The sequence below is a fragment of the Cynocephalus volans genome, chromosome 6, assembly GCF_027409185.1.
Source record: "Cynocephalus volans isolate mCynVol1 chromosome 6, mCynVol1.pri, whole genome shotgun sequence".
Lineage (NCBI taxonomy): Eukaryota > Metazoa > Chordata > Mammalia > Dermoptera > Cynocephalidae > Cynocephalus > Cynocephalus volans.
In genome coordinates, this window is record NC_084465.1 from 80,111,673 (window position 1) to 80,128,059 (window position 16,387).

General features: G+C 35.9%; 1 protein-coding gene across 1 annotated transcript in view; it reads left to right on the forward strand.

Moving 5' to 3' along the window:
* Positions 1-15,404, forward strand: part of BZW2 (basic leucine zipper and W2 domains 2) — a 61,374-nt gene extending 45,970 nt beyond the window's left edge. Inside the window, exons 7-12 of the mRNA XM_063099470.1 lie at positions 172-281; positions 4,811-4,981; positions 6,874-7,020; positions 7,997-8,135; positions 14,123-14,245; positions 14,942-15,404. Of these exons, the coding sequence (XP_062955540.1) occupies positions 172-281; positions 4,811-4,981; positions 6,874-7,020; positions 7,997-8,135; positions 14,123-14,245; positions 14,942-14,970 (719 nt within the window). The 3' untranslated portion in view covers positions 14,971-15,404. The remainder of the gene's footprint in view (positions 1-171; positions 282-4,810; positions 4,982-6,873; positions 7,021-7,996; positions 8,136-14,122; positions 14,246-14,941) is intronic.
* The last annotated feature ends 983 nt before the right edge of the window (positions 15,405-16,387 follow it).

The following is a 16,387-nucleotide window of genomic DNA, read 5'->3' on the forward strand; positions in this document are numbered from 1 at the left end:
CTATGCCTAGAGATCTATTCATTTTTCCTTTTTACCAAATCAAGTCTTTTAGTTATTTACCCATTTCAGGAAACCTAGCAAAAAATGTTGCTTTTTGCATTATTGGAAGTGGTTTTGCTTACAGAAGGAATGAAATTTTTTCCTTTTTCCTTTTTTTTTTTTTTTAAACAGGCATTGCAGCCTCATTTGCTGTCAAGCTTTTTAAAGCATGGATGGCAGAAAAAGATGCCAACTCTGTTACCTCGTCTTTGAGAAAAGCCAACTTAGACAAGAGGCTGCTTGTAAGTGTTTTCTGGTAAAAAGGGTTGTACATTCAATGCTTCTGTGGGGCCTTCGGCAATGCCTGTGATGTAATACTTGACTAAGATGCCCGGGCTTTGTTGAATTGGACCAGTGTTCGTTTTATTTCTGTATAATTGGCAGATAGAAACTCATTCTATCTTTATTGTGTAATCTTTATTGTGTAAATAAATGGCATGACAAAATTAAAGAGTCATAAATGCAGAGACTTTCAAATTTGGAAGTTTGTTGATGTCGTATTAACATTTTATCAGAATTAAAACTTTCTTTGCAACCAATAACTTTATAGAAATTTAAGAGTTTCCTATGTTAAAAATACCATCAATCCCATATAATTAGATACTTGTGGTGTCTTGGGTAGGAGTCAGACTACACTGATCTCAAAATGTGTGTTGAATAGTTTACTAACAAAATAACAGTTTAAACAAGATTCCTCTGGAAATAGCTATTGAAGAAAGCAAACAAGTTAATTGTAATTAATTTGACGCTTCCATTATCACGATTGCTTGATTTTCTTTTTATTTCTTCATCTTTGTATTTTTCAAAGAAAATCAAGAAAAAATATTTTGTTCTTATGATTTCTGTCTGCTCCTTATAATTTCTTTCTGCTAGAAGCAACAGCTATAAAGTGACAAAGATTTATACAAGTAGAACTCCTTTGACAATTTTAGGACAAAATCTGCAATTAAGATACTCCTGCCATCTTCTTTTCAAACAGTCTGTTCTCTATTTTTCTCTTCCAATTTGTTCCAGTGTACAAGGGTGTCAGTCCCATGGGACAATCTAAAACTGTCTCTTTCTCCTAAGAAAACCTGAAAATAATTTTTTTTTTTTTTTTGTCTTTTTCGTGACCTGCACTCAGCCAGTGAGTGCGCCGGCCATTCCCCATATAGGATCCGAACCCGCGGCGGGAGCGTTGCCGCGCTCCCAGCGCCGCACTCTCCCGAGTGCGCCACAGGCTCGGCCCGAAAATAATTTTAAATATAAATGCTTGCAATTTCCAGTCACTTGAAATTCTTTGGTCTCTTGAAGTTTACCTTAAAATTGCCCTATTTGTGTTTTTAAAGTCTGTAGTTATGATAAAGGAAAACGCAGAAGTCTAGATTCTGGTTCATTTCTGCTAATGATGATCATTTTCATTCAGCGTATGTTTATTGAGGGCCTGCTGTGTGCCAGGCGTGGTCCTAGAAGCTGTGGAGCCAATAGAGAACAGGATAGAAAAGTTTCCTGCCCTCATGGAACCTACATTCTAAGGGACTTAGGGCAGATGCCAGTAGATAGAAGCAAGAGTCATAAAAGATGAGTGAATAGGTTACTGAGGAGGGTGGAAGTTCATATGAAGGCAACATTTTACTTGTTCATAAGCCTGTGGGTTGTCTGTGGATTAGCCATGTCTTGGCTAGGCCTGGCTCAGTTCCACATGCCTTTTCATTCCAGGACTCAGGCTGAAGCAGCAGCTCCCATCTGGTCTCCATGTGGAGAACAGGAACACAGACACTGAACTAAACCCTCACGTGCATTAAAAACTCAAATTCTATTGGCCAAAAGAAGTCACTGACAAGCCTTGCAATAGGGTGGGAAAATCCAGTCAACTAGTAGGCTACTTCTCCACCCTGGCAGATAGACATAACAAGGAAGAGCTTCTCTTAATACTCTTTTCAAGGAGATGGGGAGGTGATTGGGAACAGAGATAGCATCTATCACAACTTGCCACAAAAGACTCAGTTATTTTTTTAAAGCATAGTTCCTTAAAGCTATCAATAGCCATAGCTTGGGTAATTCAATTAGGTCACTTCCTTTAAAAAAAGTATTTCCTTTTTGAAAACATGTTATTTAACTAATTCTTACAAGATTTGTATATCTATATATATTTTGGGAATGAGAAGTATAGGTGGTGGTTTCTACCAAAAACACCATAGCTGGGTGAGGACAGGATAATTGTCTATACACCAGTACTGTGCCAGCCTGATATTTGCTAAATCAATAAATGAATGAGTAACTAGGGAATCGGTTCCATTCTCAAGGAAGAAATTTTTGTTTAATGAACATATGCCACAAAGTTCTCTTTAATTCTGAGCTACTGCATTTTAGAAAGATGACAGATTATCAGACTTTAGCAGTCATCCGCTAGGAGATGGGTTAGCAGAGACCATCCCCCATCACTGGGAAAGGGAACAGTAATTAGGAAACTGGAGAAGTAGCTATCTTCCTCTATTTATTCAATACTTATATTGATTGTATTATGTGCCAGAGCACATAATACAGGAGCTGTGGATATTGAAAGGAACCAAACAAATAGACCCCTTCTTTATAGGGCTTATATTCTATTTCAGGGGAGTGGGGAATAAACTAATTAAATAAATAAAATATATATTATGATAAAAGGGAAAAAGTCCTATGGAGATGACTTGAAATAGGCAAGAGCTAAAGAACGTTACACTGTGGGATGCAATTTTCAGTGGTCAGGGAAGGCCTCTGTGATAGGTAACGTTTATGTAAAGACTTGAAGAAGGTGAGGGAGTGAGCTACATAGATATTGCAAGAAAGAATATTCCAGGCAAAGGGAACAGAAAAGGCAAAGACCTCAGGGTGTATGGCATGTTGAAGACAGCAAGAGGAGAGTGGGACAGCAAGAGTAGGAGATCAGCTCAGAGAAGTAGCAGGGCCCATTTCATCGAGGGACTTTGGCTTTTATTCCAAGTGAGATGGCAAGTTTTTGGAAAATTCTCTGCAGAACTGTACATCATGTGATTGAGAGTGTTCACAGGATCAATCTGACTGTTGCGTGGGAATAGACTTGGGAACAAGGGCAGAAGCAGGGAGACTTTAGGAATGAGATGATGGAGATTTGTACCAAGGTGGGATTTCTCTAACAAATACAAACCATGTTCCAAGCCAGAAAATGACATGGTATGATTTAGACTGGCTTTGCCTCAGTTTAATCTGTATAATTATTTTCAATATATTATATAACACTCCTAAGGGCTTTGGATATAGTTCATAAATAAACTATGAGTAATATGTTTGATGGCATATGGCTCTGAACATAACTTCAGATCTTTGCAGTCACACTCTTCCCAAATAGAATATTGAGTGCCAGCAAAGAGTAATGGATTAACTACAGACTGTTGAGACTTAGTTTATCATCTAGAAAAATTTCTTTGGTTTGTTTTTTCTTGGCAACTGGCCAATGCAAGGAACCAAACCTTTGACCTTGGTGTTACTAGGCGGTGCTCTAACCAACTGAGCTAACCGGCCAGTCTTCATCTAGAAAAAGTTCTGTGTTACCAAGTTATTATGAGGAAAGTACCAGTACATCTTGATCATGGAAGAAACTCAATAAAATCGTTTCCTGCCCCGCAAATTTCGAAGATCTTAAATGATAGTGAAAATGTCAGTGACAAAATTTCAGTCTGAAATGTTTGCTTTAACATGAATGTGTGTTTGATGGCTGCTCCCACTAACTCTGTTCTGACATTTTGAAACATATGACTCAACAGGGAGAATTTGGGATGATAATGTAGGAATTTGAGTCCTGACGTAGAAGCCCTCTGGCTATGTTCCTATATGTGGTGGAAAACCCATTACAGATCTGTCTAAAGAGACTTTTATGGGATCCATGTAGCCATTGGCCATATGTATGCAATCTAACCAAAGTTTGGAACTCTTTTTAGACTCTGCAGCAGTCTGAAAAATGTGAGAGCTTTGAAAATTGCCTTAATTTCATAGTTGGGTGTTGAGCTCATACAGGATTAGATCATGACTAAGTGTTACTGAGACTCTGCCAAGCTGTGTAGGGTAAAATGGAAATGAGGTGAAAATATGAGAGCAGCCATGGTGTATTGCTCATTTTTTTACATTTGCATCAGAATTATGTAATAAACTGAAGAGCTGGTAGGGTAAGTTTAGATCTTGTTGTGAACTTAATTGACAACCACAAAATTAACAGATATGACAAAATTCTCTGTAGCTCCTGAGCTAGTATTTTAGAGTAATAGCATTTTCTCAGAATGTGAATAGAGGTTCTTTCTTAAGATGATAATAGTCGATGTTGTTTTTCTAGTATTATTTCCAATCATTTCAGGATTACTAAAACTGACTTTTGTCTATCAACCTGTAGCTATGGAAACAGTGTGATTATCTAATGATTTCAATTTTTCTCTTGTCAGTTGAAAACAATCCAAATATTTTTCAAGTTAGTATCTTATTTGCATTTAATTTAGCAAATTTAGCTCTGTATTTACACATACTAGATTAACGTTAAAGAAAAAAGGAAATAATGCTTAAAAATGAGTGAAGCTAGTTTATCTAAGTTGCTTAGCATTTTGAAACTGCCTAATTTTAAAAGGTGCTTAGCTCAATAAATGTACCAGGGATTTATTCTTTTGGAAACCAGTCCTTATTCTTTTCTTCCAGAGATATTCTAAGTGAAATGAAAATTTGTCCCTTATGCTTGCTGAAGTTTGATTAGCTTGCCATATAATAGTCTCTCTTTTTTTTTTGTTTTCAGGAACTCTTTCCAGTTAACAGACAGAGCGTGGATCATTTTGCTAAATACTTCACTGACGCAGGTCTGAAAGAGCTTTCTGACTTCCTCCGAGTGCAGCAATCCCTGGGCACTAGAAAGGAACTGCAGAAGGAGCTCCAAGAGCGTCTTTCTCAGGAATGCCCAATCAAGGAGGTGGGAGACCATGGGCAGACATCACTGGGAAATATACAAATGAGAGGAATTATGTAGGCTGTGTGGCTCAATCTTTATCTCCCTATGATTATTGCAATAAGCTTTATTCACTTGTTTTTACCATTTAAATTAGCTCAGTTTCAAAGTATTAATTCAAAATCCTTCATTTTATTATACTCCAGAATGTTCCAGAAATTAATGGTTATAGCTTATTTTATAGGTTGCTGTGATTATCAAAATATTTCATCTGTCAAATAGATTTGATCATCTACTTTCAGTATACCCCATTATATGGTGGTTTTTCTATTTTGTTATGGACTATCTAATCTGATTAAGCATTTGGTTAGTGTTTGGAACTCACACTGGGTATTTTGTGAAGCACTGGGTATGAATATGTAGGCTTCTTAGCTGAAGAAGGGAAGTTTAAATTATTATTATGGAAATTTAAATTCATATCAGTTGGATCAGTGGCTTGCTTGATTCCACTCAAAATAATTGTGTATTCTCATAATGTAAGAACTACATTTTTTATAACTGTATATACATAGTTTGTATAGCTATGGTTCATATAGCTATGAGTATATCCTTTTTTTTAATGTTCCTGGAGAAAACTTCCTAATCAAAATTTTAAAAACTTTTACATGACAATCTAAAAATTAAAGGAACAGTTCTTTCCTTTTTTTACTTATTCCCAAATCTCTGACCCTCACCACCTCCTACCATGCTCTAAACCCTGCACGGTACCTCACATGGTTTAAGGCTGGAGAATTTCAGACTGATAGTATCCAGCAAATGGAGGTGTTGGAGCAAAAAATACCCTTAATCTCATGGCATTAGGGTTAGCAATACATTCAATAATATATCTCCAAGCAAGAACTTGTACATGATTTCTCATGGGGAAAAAAAAGCAAAAACAAAAAACACTGTGATGCTCTTAGATGCAAGGATGTCACCCTTCTTTGAAATGTCCTCCAGCCAGCTTGAAGACTGGGACCACACAACTCTGTCTGCTCTCAAAGGCTGCTCAACACACTGCTGACATTTCTGCAGTCCAGGCCAGAAATATGGAAAGCAATGTTTTCACTAAAAAAGGAAAGGAGAGGGGGAAAAAAAAAATAGTATACTACTATTCATGAAGTAGTATACTTGAGATATATTATGATTTTTTAATCATTCCTGAGGCCTAAACCTCTAGCTGTGATTTTATTTCAAAAGGAAAAAGCATTTTAAATAAGTTTGATATAAAATACATTATGTTGAGCAGACCTGTCAGAGTTTAGAATAAATTTGCATATTCATACGTAATTCTAGGGAAAATAAGCCGCTGAGTATTGCTGAATTGATATGTATCAAATAAAAAGAATTCTGTTTGTATTTTATAATTTATTTACAAATTAATTTTTCATTGAGATGGAAAAGGAGAACCATCAAAAGTAACAATTGAAAGATAAATTGTGGAGTATGAACTTGTATATACAAAAGAAATTATTCACCCGGAGGTTTAAAGTTGAGGGATGGAGTTAAGAATTCACCGCTCTGTTTCAAACCCAACCCCAAGAAAGTCAGACTGGCTTGTGCATCCATCCCTACTCTCCTGGACCCCAAAATGTGATCACATTTCCTCCATGTGAAAGAACAACTCTTAGAAGACAAAGATTCTCTCTTATTCCATGTTATCCAGCAGCTCCTGGCCAGGGCTAAGCCCATTAATTTTTTGGACTAAAAATAATCATATGTTTTTCCTCCTTGTAATCTGAGAATACGTAGCAGGAAAGTGGAACTGAGCAGAATATTTCTTATCTGCCCCAAGCCTTTTACTGACCAGTCAATGGGAGGGGAATTTTCCATCCACCTGTTCCTTTATGGCCTGACCCCCTTTCCGTAAAATGTAGGTGGTGCTTTATGTCAAAGAAGAAATGAAGAGGAATGATCTTCCAGAAACAGCAGTGATTGGGCTTCTGTGGACCTGCATTATGAATGCTGTTGAGTGGAACAAGAAGGAAGAACTTGTTGCAGAACAAGCTCTTAAGCACCTGAAGGTACAGGGTCTTAACTTTACCTGTCTCAGCTTCAGGACAACTGCTGCTCTTAAGAGTATAACAAATGGGTTCCAAGAGTAATTCCCCCAGACTCAGGCTAAACACATACTTCCTATTTTTTCTCTCTTCAATTTGCCACTGCCTAAAATGTTTCAGATGTAAGAGTTTATGAAATACCTCTGGGTAAGTTCTTTTTAAAAACAATGTCAGAAAGCCCACAAAATCACCACATACAGTCTTTAAAGAGAGATTTGTTCTAACTATTGGCTTTCTTTCTGTTCTATATGTCAAAAACACTTGCTGAAAATTTTTAAGTAAACCAAGAATTGATATTAGAATTTGAAAAGTACCTGAGTGATGGGAGAAATCAACAGATTGTATTTTTGTGCATGGATACATATGTTTTTGCTTTTATTAATTGGCTTCTCCCTACAAAACTGTATTAAGACAAGTGGAAGACTTAGATCCTGCCTTCAGTTTCTACTTGGGCTGGGAAGTCAAACACAGACATGTAAACTGTGTAGATTAAGTTGATCAGGAAGAGGTAAGTGTTGATTTGAGTAGATCTTAGAAAAAGCAATCAGTGACTAAAAGCCAAGGACATTTGAGGGGTCTGGGGAGGGAGAATTCCGTGTTTGTAGTGACAGAGCCACACTCCGTTGATGCAATGGATACTGTATGAGGATGTGACCTCCTCCTCACAATATCCACTAGACATCGTAGACACAGCAGTTATCTTTGATATAGGCAGAATCTCATACTTGGTCCCTTCTTTTAGTGGATATAGCGAGAGAAATCTGATAAGATGCTGGGATAAAACGAATTCATTTTAGTTGGACACAATGCGATAAGAAGATGATAATCCTAAAAGTGAATGTTTTCGAAGCAGATCTCCAGATCACTGTTATGAGTCCATCAGTGTTGTTTCTGTACCCACTACACAAGTAATGGTTTTCACTCTCTTCTTCTGTTCTAGCAATATGCTCCCCTCCTGGCTGTGTTCAGCTCCCAAGGCCAGTCAGAGCTGATCCTCCTCCAGAAGGTTCAGGAATACTGTTACGACAACATTCACTTTATGAAAGCCTTTCAGAAGATCGTGGTTCTCTTTTATAAAGGTATGCATCCATGTTGTCCCATGCTGTTTCTGTGTTGGGTTCAAGCTCTTTGAGGGGCAGAGCAGGGTGTGAAGCAGAGGCAGAGGCATGGGCCTCTGTTTATGGAGGGACAGCAAAGATGCTAATTTTTGAAAGTTTTAGGGAGGCGACCAGATCATGGAGAGAGAAGGCGCACAGGCTCCTGTGCTTCTCATGGGTGGAAGTTGCCAGAAGACTGATGAAGACCTGGTTATTGTTTCTTGGGTGAAGGAATGTAATTATATAAAATAATTGAGTCTGCCTTTGAATTGTATTAGGTCTAATAACAATGAGTATCAAAAGGCTATATATATACATAATGTTCAGAAGCTTTTAGGTGCTATAAAGCTTACTTCAAAATTACTGAAATAATTGGCCTTCTCACTTGGAATTTTAGTTATTTGGCCTAGCCATTCTCCTATTTTCCAAGGAAATGGCTATTTTTAGGCTTTAACATTTACTGTCTTTTCATTGTATTTGTAAGGATTAGGTTGCCATGACAACTGGCATTAAAAAAATGAATGCTAATAGTTTTAACTGATCCCGATTGCTATACCTACAGTATATAAAAAATGGTCCTGGACAATTCTTTGGTCTAGATTTATGTAGTTTTATGAGGGGAGAGGGGAAGGAGCTCATATATATTGAACATTATAAAATGTTTATTAGCAGTTACTGTAATCATAAATGGCATTTTCAGAAAAATTGAACTATAAATTAATACCAGCCAAATGTTCATTTTTCTTTTGATGTATTCTTAAATTTTTCTATTTTGAGTGATAACTTGGGAATTTGGAATATAAAAATTTTACATTATTAATAGCTGTTTTTTAAATGTTTAATAGCATTTCACAATGAATTTTAATTGGCCATCCAGATTGTTCAAATGCATACATCTTGCCCATAGTGTTTGGGTGATATTTTACTTTTTCAGAACACTAAAATACTCAGTAACAATTATTATTATATCAGTAAGAGAATGTGATTCTTAAGTCCCATTTGAAGTTCAGTAGTTGGTGTTTTCTCTGTCCAGATCTGAGTTAGGTCTTCCTGAATGTGGTCATGAGATAGCAGTTTCCTAAAACTAGGGCTCACCAAATGATATCCAAAGTGACCCATCAGAAACAAGCCTGCGGTCATATTGCCAACCCACATACAGTAGCCAGCAGCCAAGAGCAAGAGCAGGGTCCTCCCAGCCAATAGCCATTCTGTCCACATTAGCCACAGCTGGCTCCATTGGTAAGACTGATAGAGAGACCTATGGCATAGGTTTCACATTTGCTTTGAGGGTAGTCAGTGTTTGTCACTACAGAAAAACAAACTGTTTATAAACTAGTTGCCAAACTGTTTTTTACCAAAATTTTTTTTAACCGAGACATAGTTGTTTGAGCTTCATCTATGAGAACAACCCATTCCATTATTGTACTTAATTCATAAAAGAATCAACAAACCACTGCTATTGGTAATAGCATCTAGGTGACATGTGAACTATTCAAATCCTTCTTCACATTCTCATTTTAACAATGAATGTCAACATCCTTCCTCCTTATACTCCTTATAACAACTACTGACAGGTAGCAAAACTGGCTACTTTGGATTATTTCTTATTCTTCAGCCCCAAGTGCTATGAGACAGTGACCTGAAATTATAAAAGAAGAAGCATTAGCTCTTCTTTAGGCCACTGATTAAATAGGTAGTCAACTTTTAAATAACCTAAAGTTAGTAAGATCTGTGGCAAGTGTGAGCAGGCCCAGGGGAACACAAGAAGGCTAAGTGTCAACACCAATTACATTCTGGCACATTTATTTTTGGAAATGAAATCGGTAAACTTTTTTAAGAAATGGAAAGCTGAAATATATCACTGAAATGTTAAAACTAAATAACATTTTCTAAATAAAATCATAATTTTCCACAAAATTATACATATAGTCTGTTTTCCTGGGTGAAATAATTACGTTTTCTCTTGAGAATGTATAATCCCCAAAGAGTGATTGTTCCATCTCACTATTAAGAGCGTTACTCTCTTTACCTTCTTATCTCTTTTTTTAAAGTTTTTTACTTTGACCTTAGATTGTCCAACACACACTTGTACACCAGGAGATATATTTCATCTGTTTTTATAAGGCTTTGGATGTTCTTGTTCTATATTTTATATGCCTAGAAAGGCTTGATGAACAGTGAGTTTTAAAGTACTCTTTTCCTGACTCCGGTGTGCATAACAATCACCAGGAGAACTTGTTAAAACACAGATACCTCAGGGATTCTGATTCAGTAGGTCCAGGGTTGGGCCTGAGAATTTGCATTTTAACAGGCTTCCAAGTGATGCTGTGACTGTGGTACCAGGACCACTGATGTGAAGGGTATTGAATTTGAGAAGCAACAAATTCCGTGAACTACAGTAAAATGTTCAAGATTATATGAGGGTACTTCAAAAAGTCTGAAAAAATAGACATAAAAGATAATACAAATCTTTCCATGATCTTTTTTAAAGACCCCTCATACTTATAAATTCCACGTATACATACATATTGTACAAATATTGAATAGGGTTCTATCTGCCTCTTTCATCTAGTGATATGGATTTCTTTTGTTGTAAGGAACATTTTGTTTTAAAGCAGGTTTTAAAAAATGTAATGAAAACCATTGCTCCTTTTTCATTTTTATCTTTCTCTTTTATACAATACACATACTGTATTAGTCAACAAAATACCTGGAACTGGGTACTTTGTAAGAAAACAAAATTTATTGCTTATGGTTTTAGAGACTGGGAAGTCCGAAGTCTAGGGAACACATCTGGCAAGGGTCTTCTTTGGTGGTGGCTTTACAGCAATGCAGGGGGGGTCTCACATGGCAGAAAGTGGCAGAGCAAAGAGAGAGAGACTCTCACTTGCTCTCCTTTTAAAGCCCTCAGGACCATGTACCTGATCACCATTATTAATCCATTCACTACTGCACAGTCCTACAATCTAATCACCTCTTCAGGCCCCATCTTTCAATTACCATAATAGGATTTCCCACCCTCAACAGTTACAGTGGGAATTAAGCTTCTAATATATGAACTTTGGGGGACACAATTCAATCAATCCACAGCACATACACACACACTCTTTCCCCATTTCCAGAACTTGAGGAAAACAAAAATTGGAAGATATGATTACCCATGTTCCCTTTGACAAACATCATTACTTAATTGAATGCCATTATTGAAAGATTTTTAAATCTTCTGTATAAATAACTGGAATAAAAGTGAGTAAGCTATAAATAATGCTTTTTATCAGTGAAGGAAAAAAGTGGTGGTTATCTAGTGAAGATTCACTTTTTGTATTAAAATCTGGATTTATATTTCTAAGGCAATAAGAAAAAATAGTAAGTCATCACTAACATTCAAACATCACATTATTCGCTTTTTAAAATAATTTCTTTCCTCCTGAAGATGAGTGCCATAGTCTCAGCCTGTTGTCTAAAAAATATAAAACTATTTTCTCAAATACTGTTAATATCTGTCATGGGTTTTCTCGTTTATGGACATTTCTTAGGTTAAATTCTATCCCCGTGCAAATTTTTCTAAAAGGAGTTTCTTATTCTCATTCTAAAAAAGGATTGTGCCCTTCTCAGTGTTCATTCTCAGTGTTCTTAGGGTAAATTATTTTTCACTTGTGTCCCTATTTGATATCCCTAATAAGAAATTCTGAATTTCCTGAATTCCAAATTACATAGTTTTAGACTTAACTGCCTAAATAACTAACATTATGTAAAGCTTAGCAATTCTCAAACCACTTTTACAATATTGTCTCTTTGATCCACATGAACACCCAAATTTTAAATTAAAACTCTATAAATTGAGAAATATTTTTCTCATCAAGTTAATAAATTTGTCCATTATACATGTATTGAATGCATACCATACAGTAGGTCTTACATTAAATGCTGGAAAAGAGATGTACAAAATAGTCCCTGACTTCCTGAATTTCAGGATATAACAGAAAACAAAGAATTAGTTGCCATGCCAATTGCTAAAATAAGCCTCCTACAGAGAGTATAAGTTGTGGGATGACAGAAGAAGAGAAAGTAGTTTCTTCCTTTTTAGATTAGATTTTTCACTAAACAGAAGTTGAATTTCTTCTTAAAATTTTTGGTGCTTGTGCTTTGCCTCATAAGTTGCCCTGCCTAGTTGCTTCGTTCCCTTTTAATTATTAATTCCCTGGTACTAAAAATTTGGTCTTGCAGCAAGTATTTATTACTAAATTGGGATCTTAACATCTAAGAATGCAACTTTGCATTTTTATCTGATTTTCAGTGGGTAATGCATTTGATAGGTTTTACATATCATTACGTGTTCTCTTCACAAGCTCTGTCATTGACAAGCATTTTAGTAGTTGCATGGCCTCTTTCAGCCTCTGTGGGGCAATAAAACACAGGAATGAGCTCTCAACCTTTAGAAGGAAACCTCAGACAAATAGTACCACAGTCTAAATCCACTTTCCAGCATGTACTTTGTATCATCTCCAGTTCATTAAAGTGTGAAAGAAAAAAACCAGAATTTCCCTTGACATATTTGTCACTTTCTTTAAATTCCATTTTTTGTTTTACAACATTAATAATAATTGTTCAATAGTGCATGCATATAATTTATAAATTTGAAAATGTACATATGTTGGGTGTACATGCTCAAAGTTGTCTTACTGATAAGAAAGTGTGATCAAAACAGTTTGGAAGTTACTGATCTAAATCACAAGTGTCTGAAAGATAATTTACAGATTATATAAAAGGAACTTTTAAAATCCCTAATTTAGTGTTCTTGAAAAATCTTTGCAAAGCAGTCTTGTACAACCACAGGTCACTTTCCTCAGGCCATAACTGCCTTCTCTTTGAGTATGAAAACTGGGCTTTAATAGCTAGTGGAAATTTCTTTCATCACTCTGAGTGGAGAGTGGAAAGCTGGAAACAGAAGCAGCTAAGAGTGGATGATATTTTAACTGCAAATACATCATTAAAGTGGTTTCTCAACTTTGCATAGATTTGTCACATTTGAATGGATTGGGCACACATTGGGGACAATAACAAATGTTTTTAATCTGTTTGCCATCTCATTTTCCACTCAGAAATCCCAAAAGACAACTCACTAGAACACTGGCAGAGTCTGTAGGCTGCTATTTTCATATTCCTCTTCCTATTCTTAACATTACATATTCTCAATTAATGGTAATGAGGGTATCAAGGCGCATTTGTAGGATTTAGAGTTTTAGATAATAGATTGTTAACACTTTTTGTTAGAAAACTATAGAAATATGAGTATGTCTCTGTTTTTTCTGTTAATGTAGTACAGGGAAAATATTACTCTTGTGATTTAGAATATTATGCTATAGGAAAATAAATTAATGATTTAGTGATGGAGTGAGTGTAGCATTTTAGATTATATGTGTATTAACCCCATGACATACCCAAGAAGCTCATCTTTATATCAAATTGTTATCATTATTGCATCCTATCTACTTTTTTTCTTATTTGCCATTTTCTTCTAAAAAAGAAAACCCCCTTAAAAGACAAGTCGTTTGAGGTTACTCCTTAATCAAGATATTGTAGAAATTGGCAGAACAGTGTTTTGAAATGCTGGAATTGCTGATTCATTTGCAAAATTACAAAATAACCCTGCTTCCTACCAGCAGATTAGTGCTATGAGATTTCCAAGTCCCAATAGTGACCTATAGGCTTGCATTATATCATGCCTGATGAGATGTATATCATCATTTTCACTAAAGCATTTATTAAGCTAGCTGTCAAAATATGGCTGTGTGCTACACGGAAAAGAGTTCAGTTCTTCTCTTCTGATAAGTTTCAGATATGGATTTTTTTTTTTTATAGTAGAGGTACATACTGTTAAAAGAGATTGCTTTGTATTAAAGACACGAAGTTGTTTTAAAACATGACATTTATGTAGTAACTTTGAAATCTTTGATTTGAAATTGCAGCTGATGTTCTGAGTGAAGAAGCAATATTAAAATGGTATAAAGAAGCACATGTTGCCAAAGGCAAAAGTGTTTTTCTTGACCAGATGAAGAAATTTGTTGAGTGGTTACAAAATGCAGAGGAAGGTATGATTCCATTTAACACTTTGGTGGTCAGTGAACAAATACTTTGTTAATATAGTTCAAAATAGCTGCTTCTTCCACAGATTATTCTTGCGTTCCTAAAACTAAAGTTCTTGAAGTATCTTCCATATCAAATATTTTGCTTACATCTCAGCCCTCCTTTCTGAAACCAAGGCAATAAAAATATCTACATGGGAAAAAAGAAAGAAAAGAAACTCAAATTATCCACACTAATGGAGGACAATAAGGAAGAAATAATCAATAGATGTGAAAGAAAAAAATACATTTGGCTTAATCACACATTATGGGATTACACAGATTTTTATAGCACCTTTAACAGTTGACTGGTGTTTAAAATGGGAACGCAAGGTGGAAGACAGAATAATAACGAATGAGCGTGAATCCAGCTAAGAATGAAAAGTCTATTTTAGGTGGTCCAAAGAATCAAAGAAATTGATGTTCTTCGGTACATATGGGCATGTTACATTTGTAGAAAGGCAAAATTCACTTGAAAGCAAACAGGAGCAAGAGTTTGCTGTGTGCCCCGATACACAACAGTTTAGCCTAATAAATGGATGCCCTGGATGACAGTGTCCAGGGGTGGTGGCAGGATTGGGGTTAGGGGATTAGAACTCTTCCATGACCTTCTTTAAAGGAGTCTGGGGGGGAAAGCTGACTTCTCTCTTTCTTCTCTCCTAGAATCTGAATCGGAAGGTGAAGAAAATTAAATGGCTCAACCAGCACAATACCGAGGTTACCACACCACACTTTGATTGGGAATGCTGAACCATTTGGGAAGAGAAACTTGGCTTCTGTTTTCACAAAGAAAAAAAAAAAAAAATAGGATAGACTTCCCTTGTGCAGACAGGGAAATGGTTTTGGCTTTTGTTTTGTTTTTAAATGGAGCCCTGAGGCGTCAGCTGTTATACTTGGGACTCTACCTCTCACTATATGCTAACTTAAAGCCATTCAACAAGGAGTCAGTAGGAATCTGAAATTAAATACTCAACAGACTCCTCTTTTTTAGCCGTATTTTTCAGGTACTGTTTGGTGAACGCCCCACTGGTGTCCATTATGGGGCCACTTTGGTAGTTGTGTTTCTGCTCGTGTCTGTGATTTGACAAACCAGTTTTTTAAAATAAATCGCTTTTTAAAAATCTGGGCTTATATTCTCAGAGCTTTGATTTCTTTACTGTATATGACTTTTTAACACAGATGGCATATCAGTGTTATACTTTTTTTTTCGCATCGAAAATGTTGAATGATTACATATCTCATCATCTATAAAAACTACTCTGTTCTTTTTATTATTGTAATAAATATCAGTTGTCATTGTAGTGAAATAGAAATTATCCCAAAATACATGCACATTAGCATTCATACCATGAAGTAGTATTTTAATTATTATTGTTAAACATGTAAATATATAGTTCCATGCTTCTCATATTTTCCTCGGTTCTCTTTCCTCCCTATTTAGAGGGGAGATAAAGCATTTTATTTATAACTAGGTGATCTGAGTCTTTAAATTACCCTGTTCTCAATAATGTTGACCTAAAAGAAACTGAGGTTGGACATATAAAGCATAAGATTTTTTTTGAGCCAATATGACAATTGTAACCCAGGGAAACGCTTAGGTCAGGTCACCCTGAGAAATGTGCTCAGAAGATAGCCAGCAGAGCTTAGCATTTTATAATCGCAAGAAAAGGGAAGAATCAAAAGAGAGAGGACAGCCCCACTAATCACTTCATCAGTTTTTCTATTGTACATGATGTATAGATTTGGGATTGTTACTAGGTTACGTTCTACATGCAGGAATCCAAGGTAAGGGTTACAAGATGCTTTCTAGGTTATTTTATAACTTTCTGGTGCCAACATGCCTGCTTCTAAGTAAAAATGGTCTTATAACATTTTCCAGGACATGGGGATATAACTATGGACTTATCCCAGATATCCCAAAGCTCTATAATTTAGCTGACCTGGTCAGAGCAGATTTTTTTGTTATCAATAGTAACAGTGTGAAACATCTGATGGTTTGGGAAAACTTACAGTTTTGCTACAAAAGTCTTTTTTAACTCTTGAAAAACTTAGGGCACTGACCTATTGCTGTTAGGGTAATAGTAATCTCCAAGCAGGCAAACATTTTTA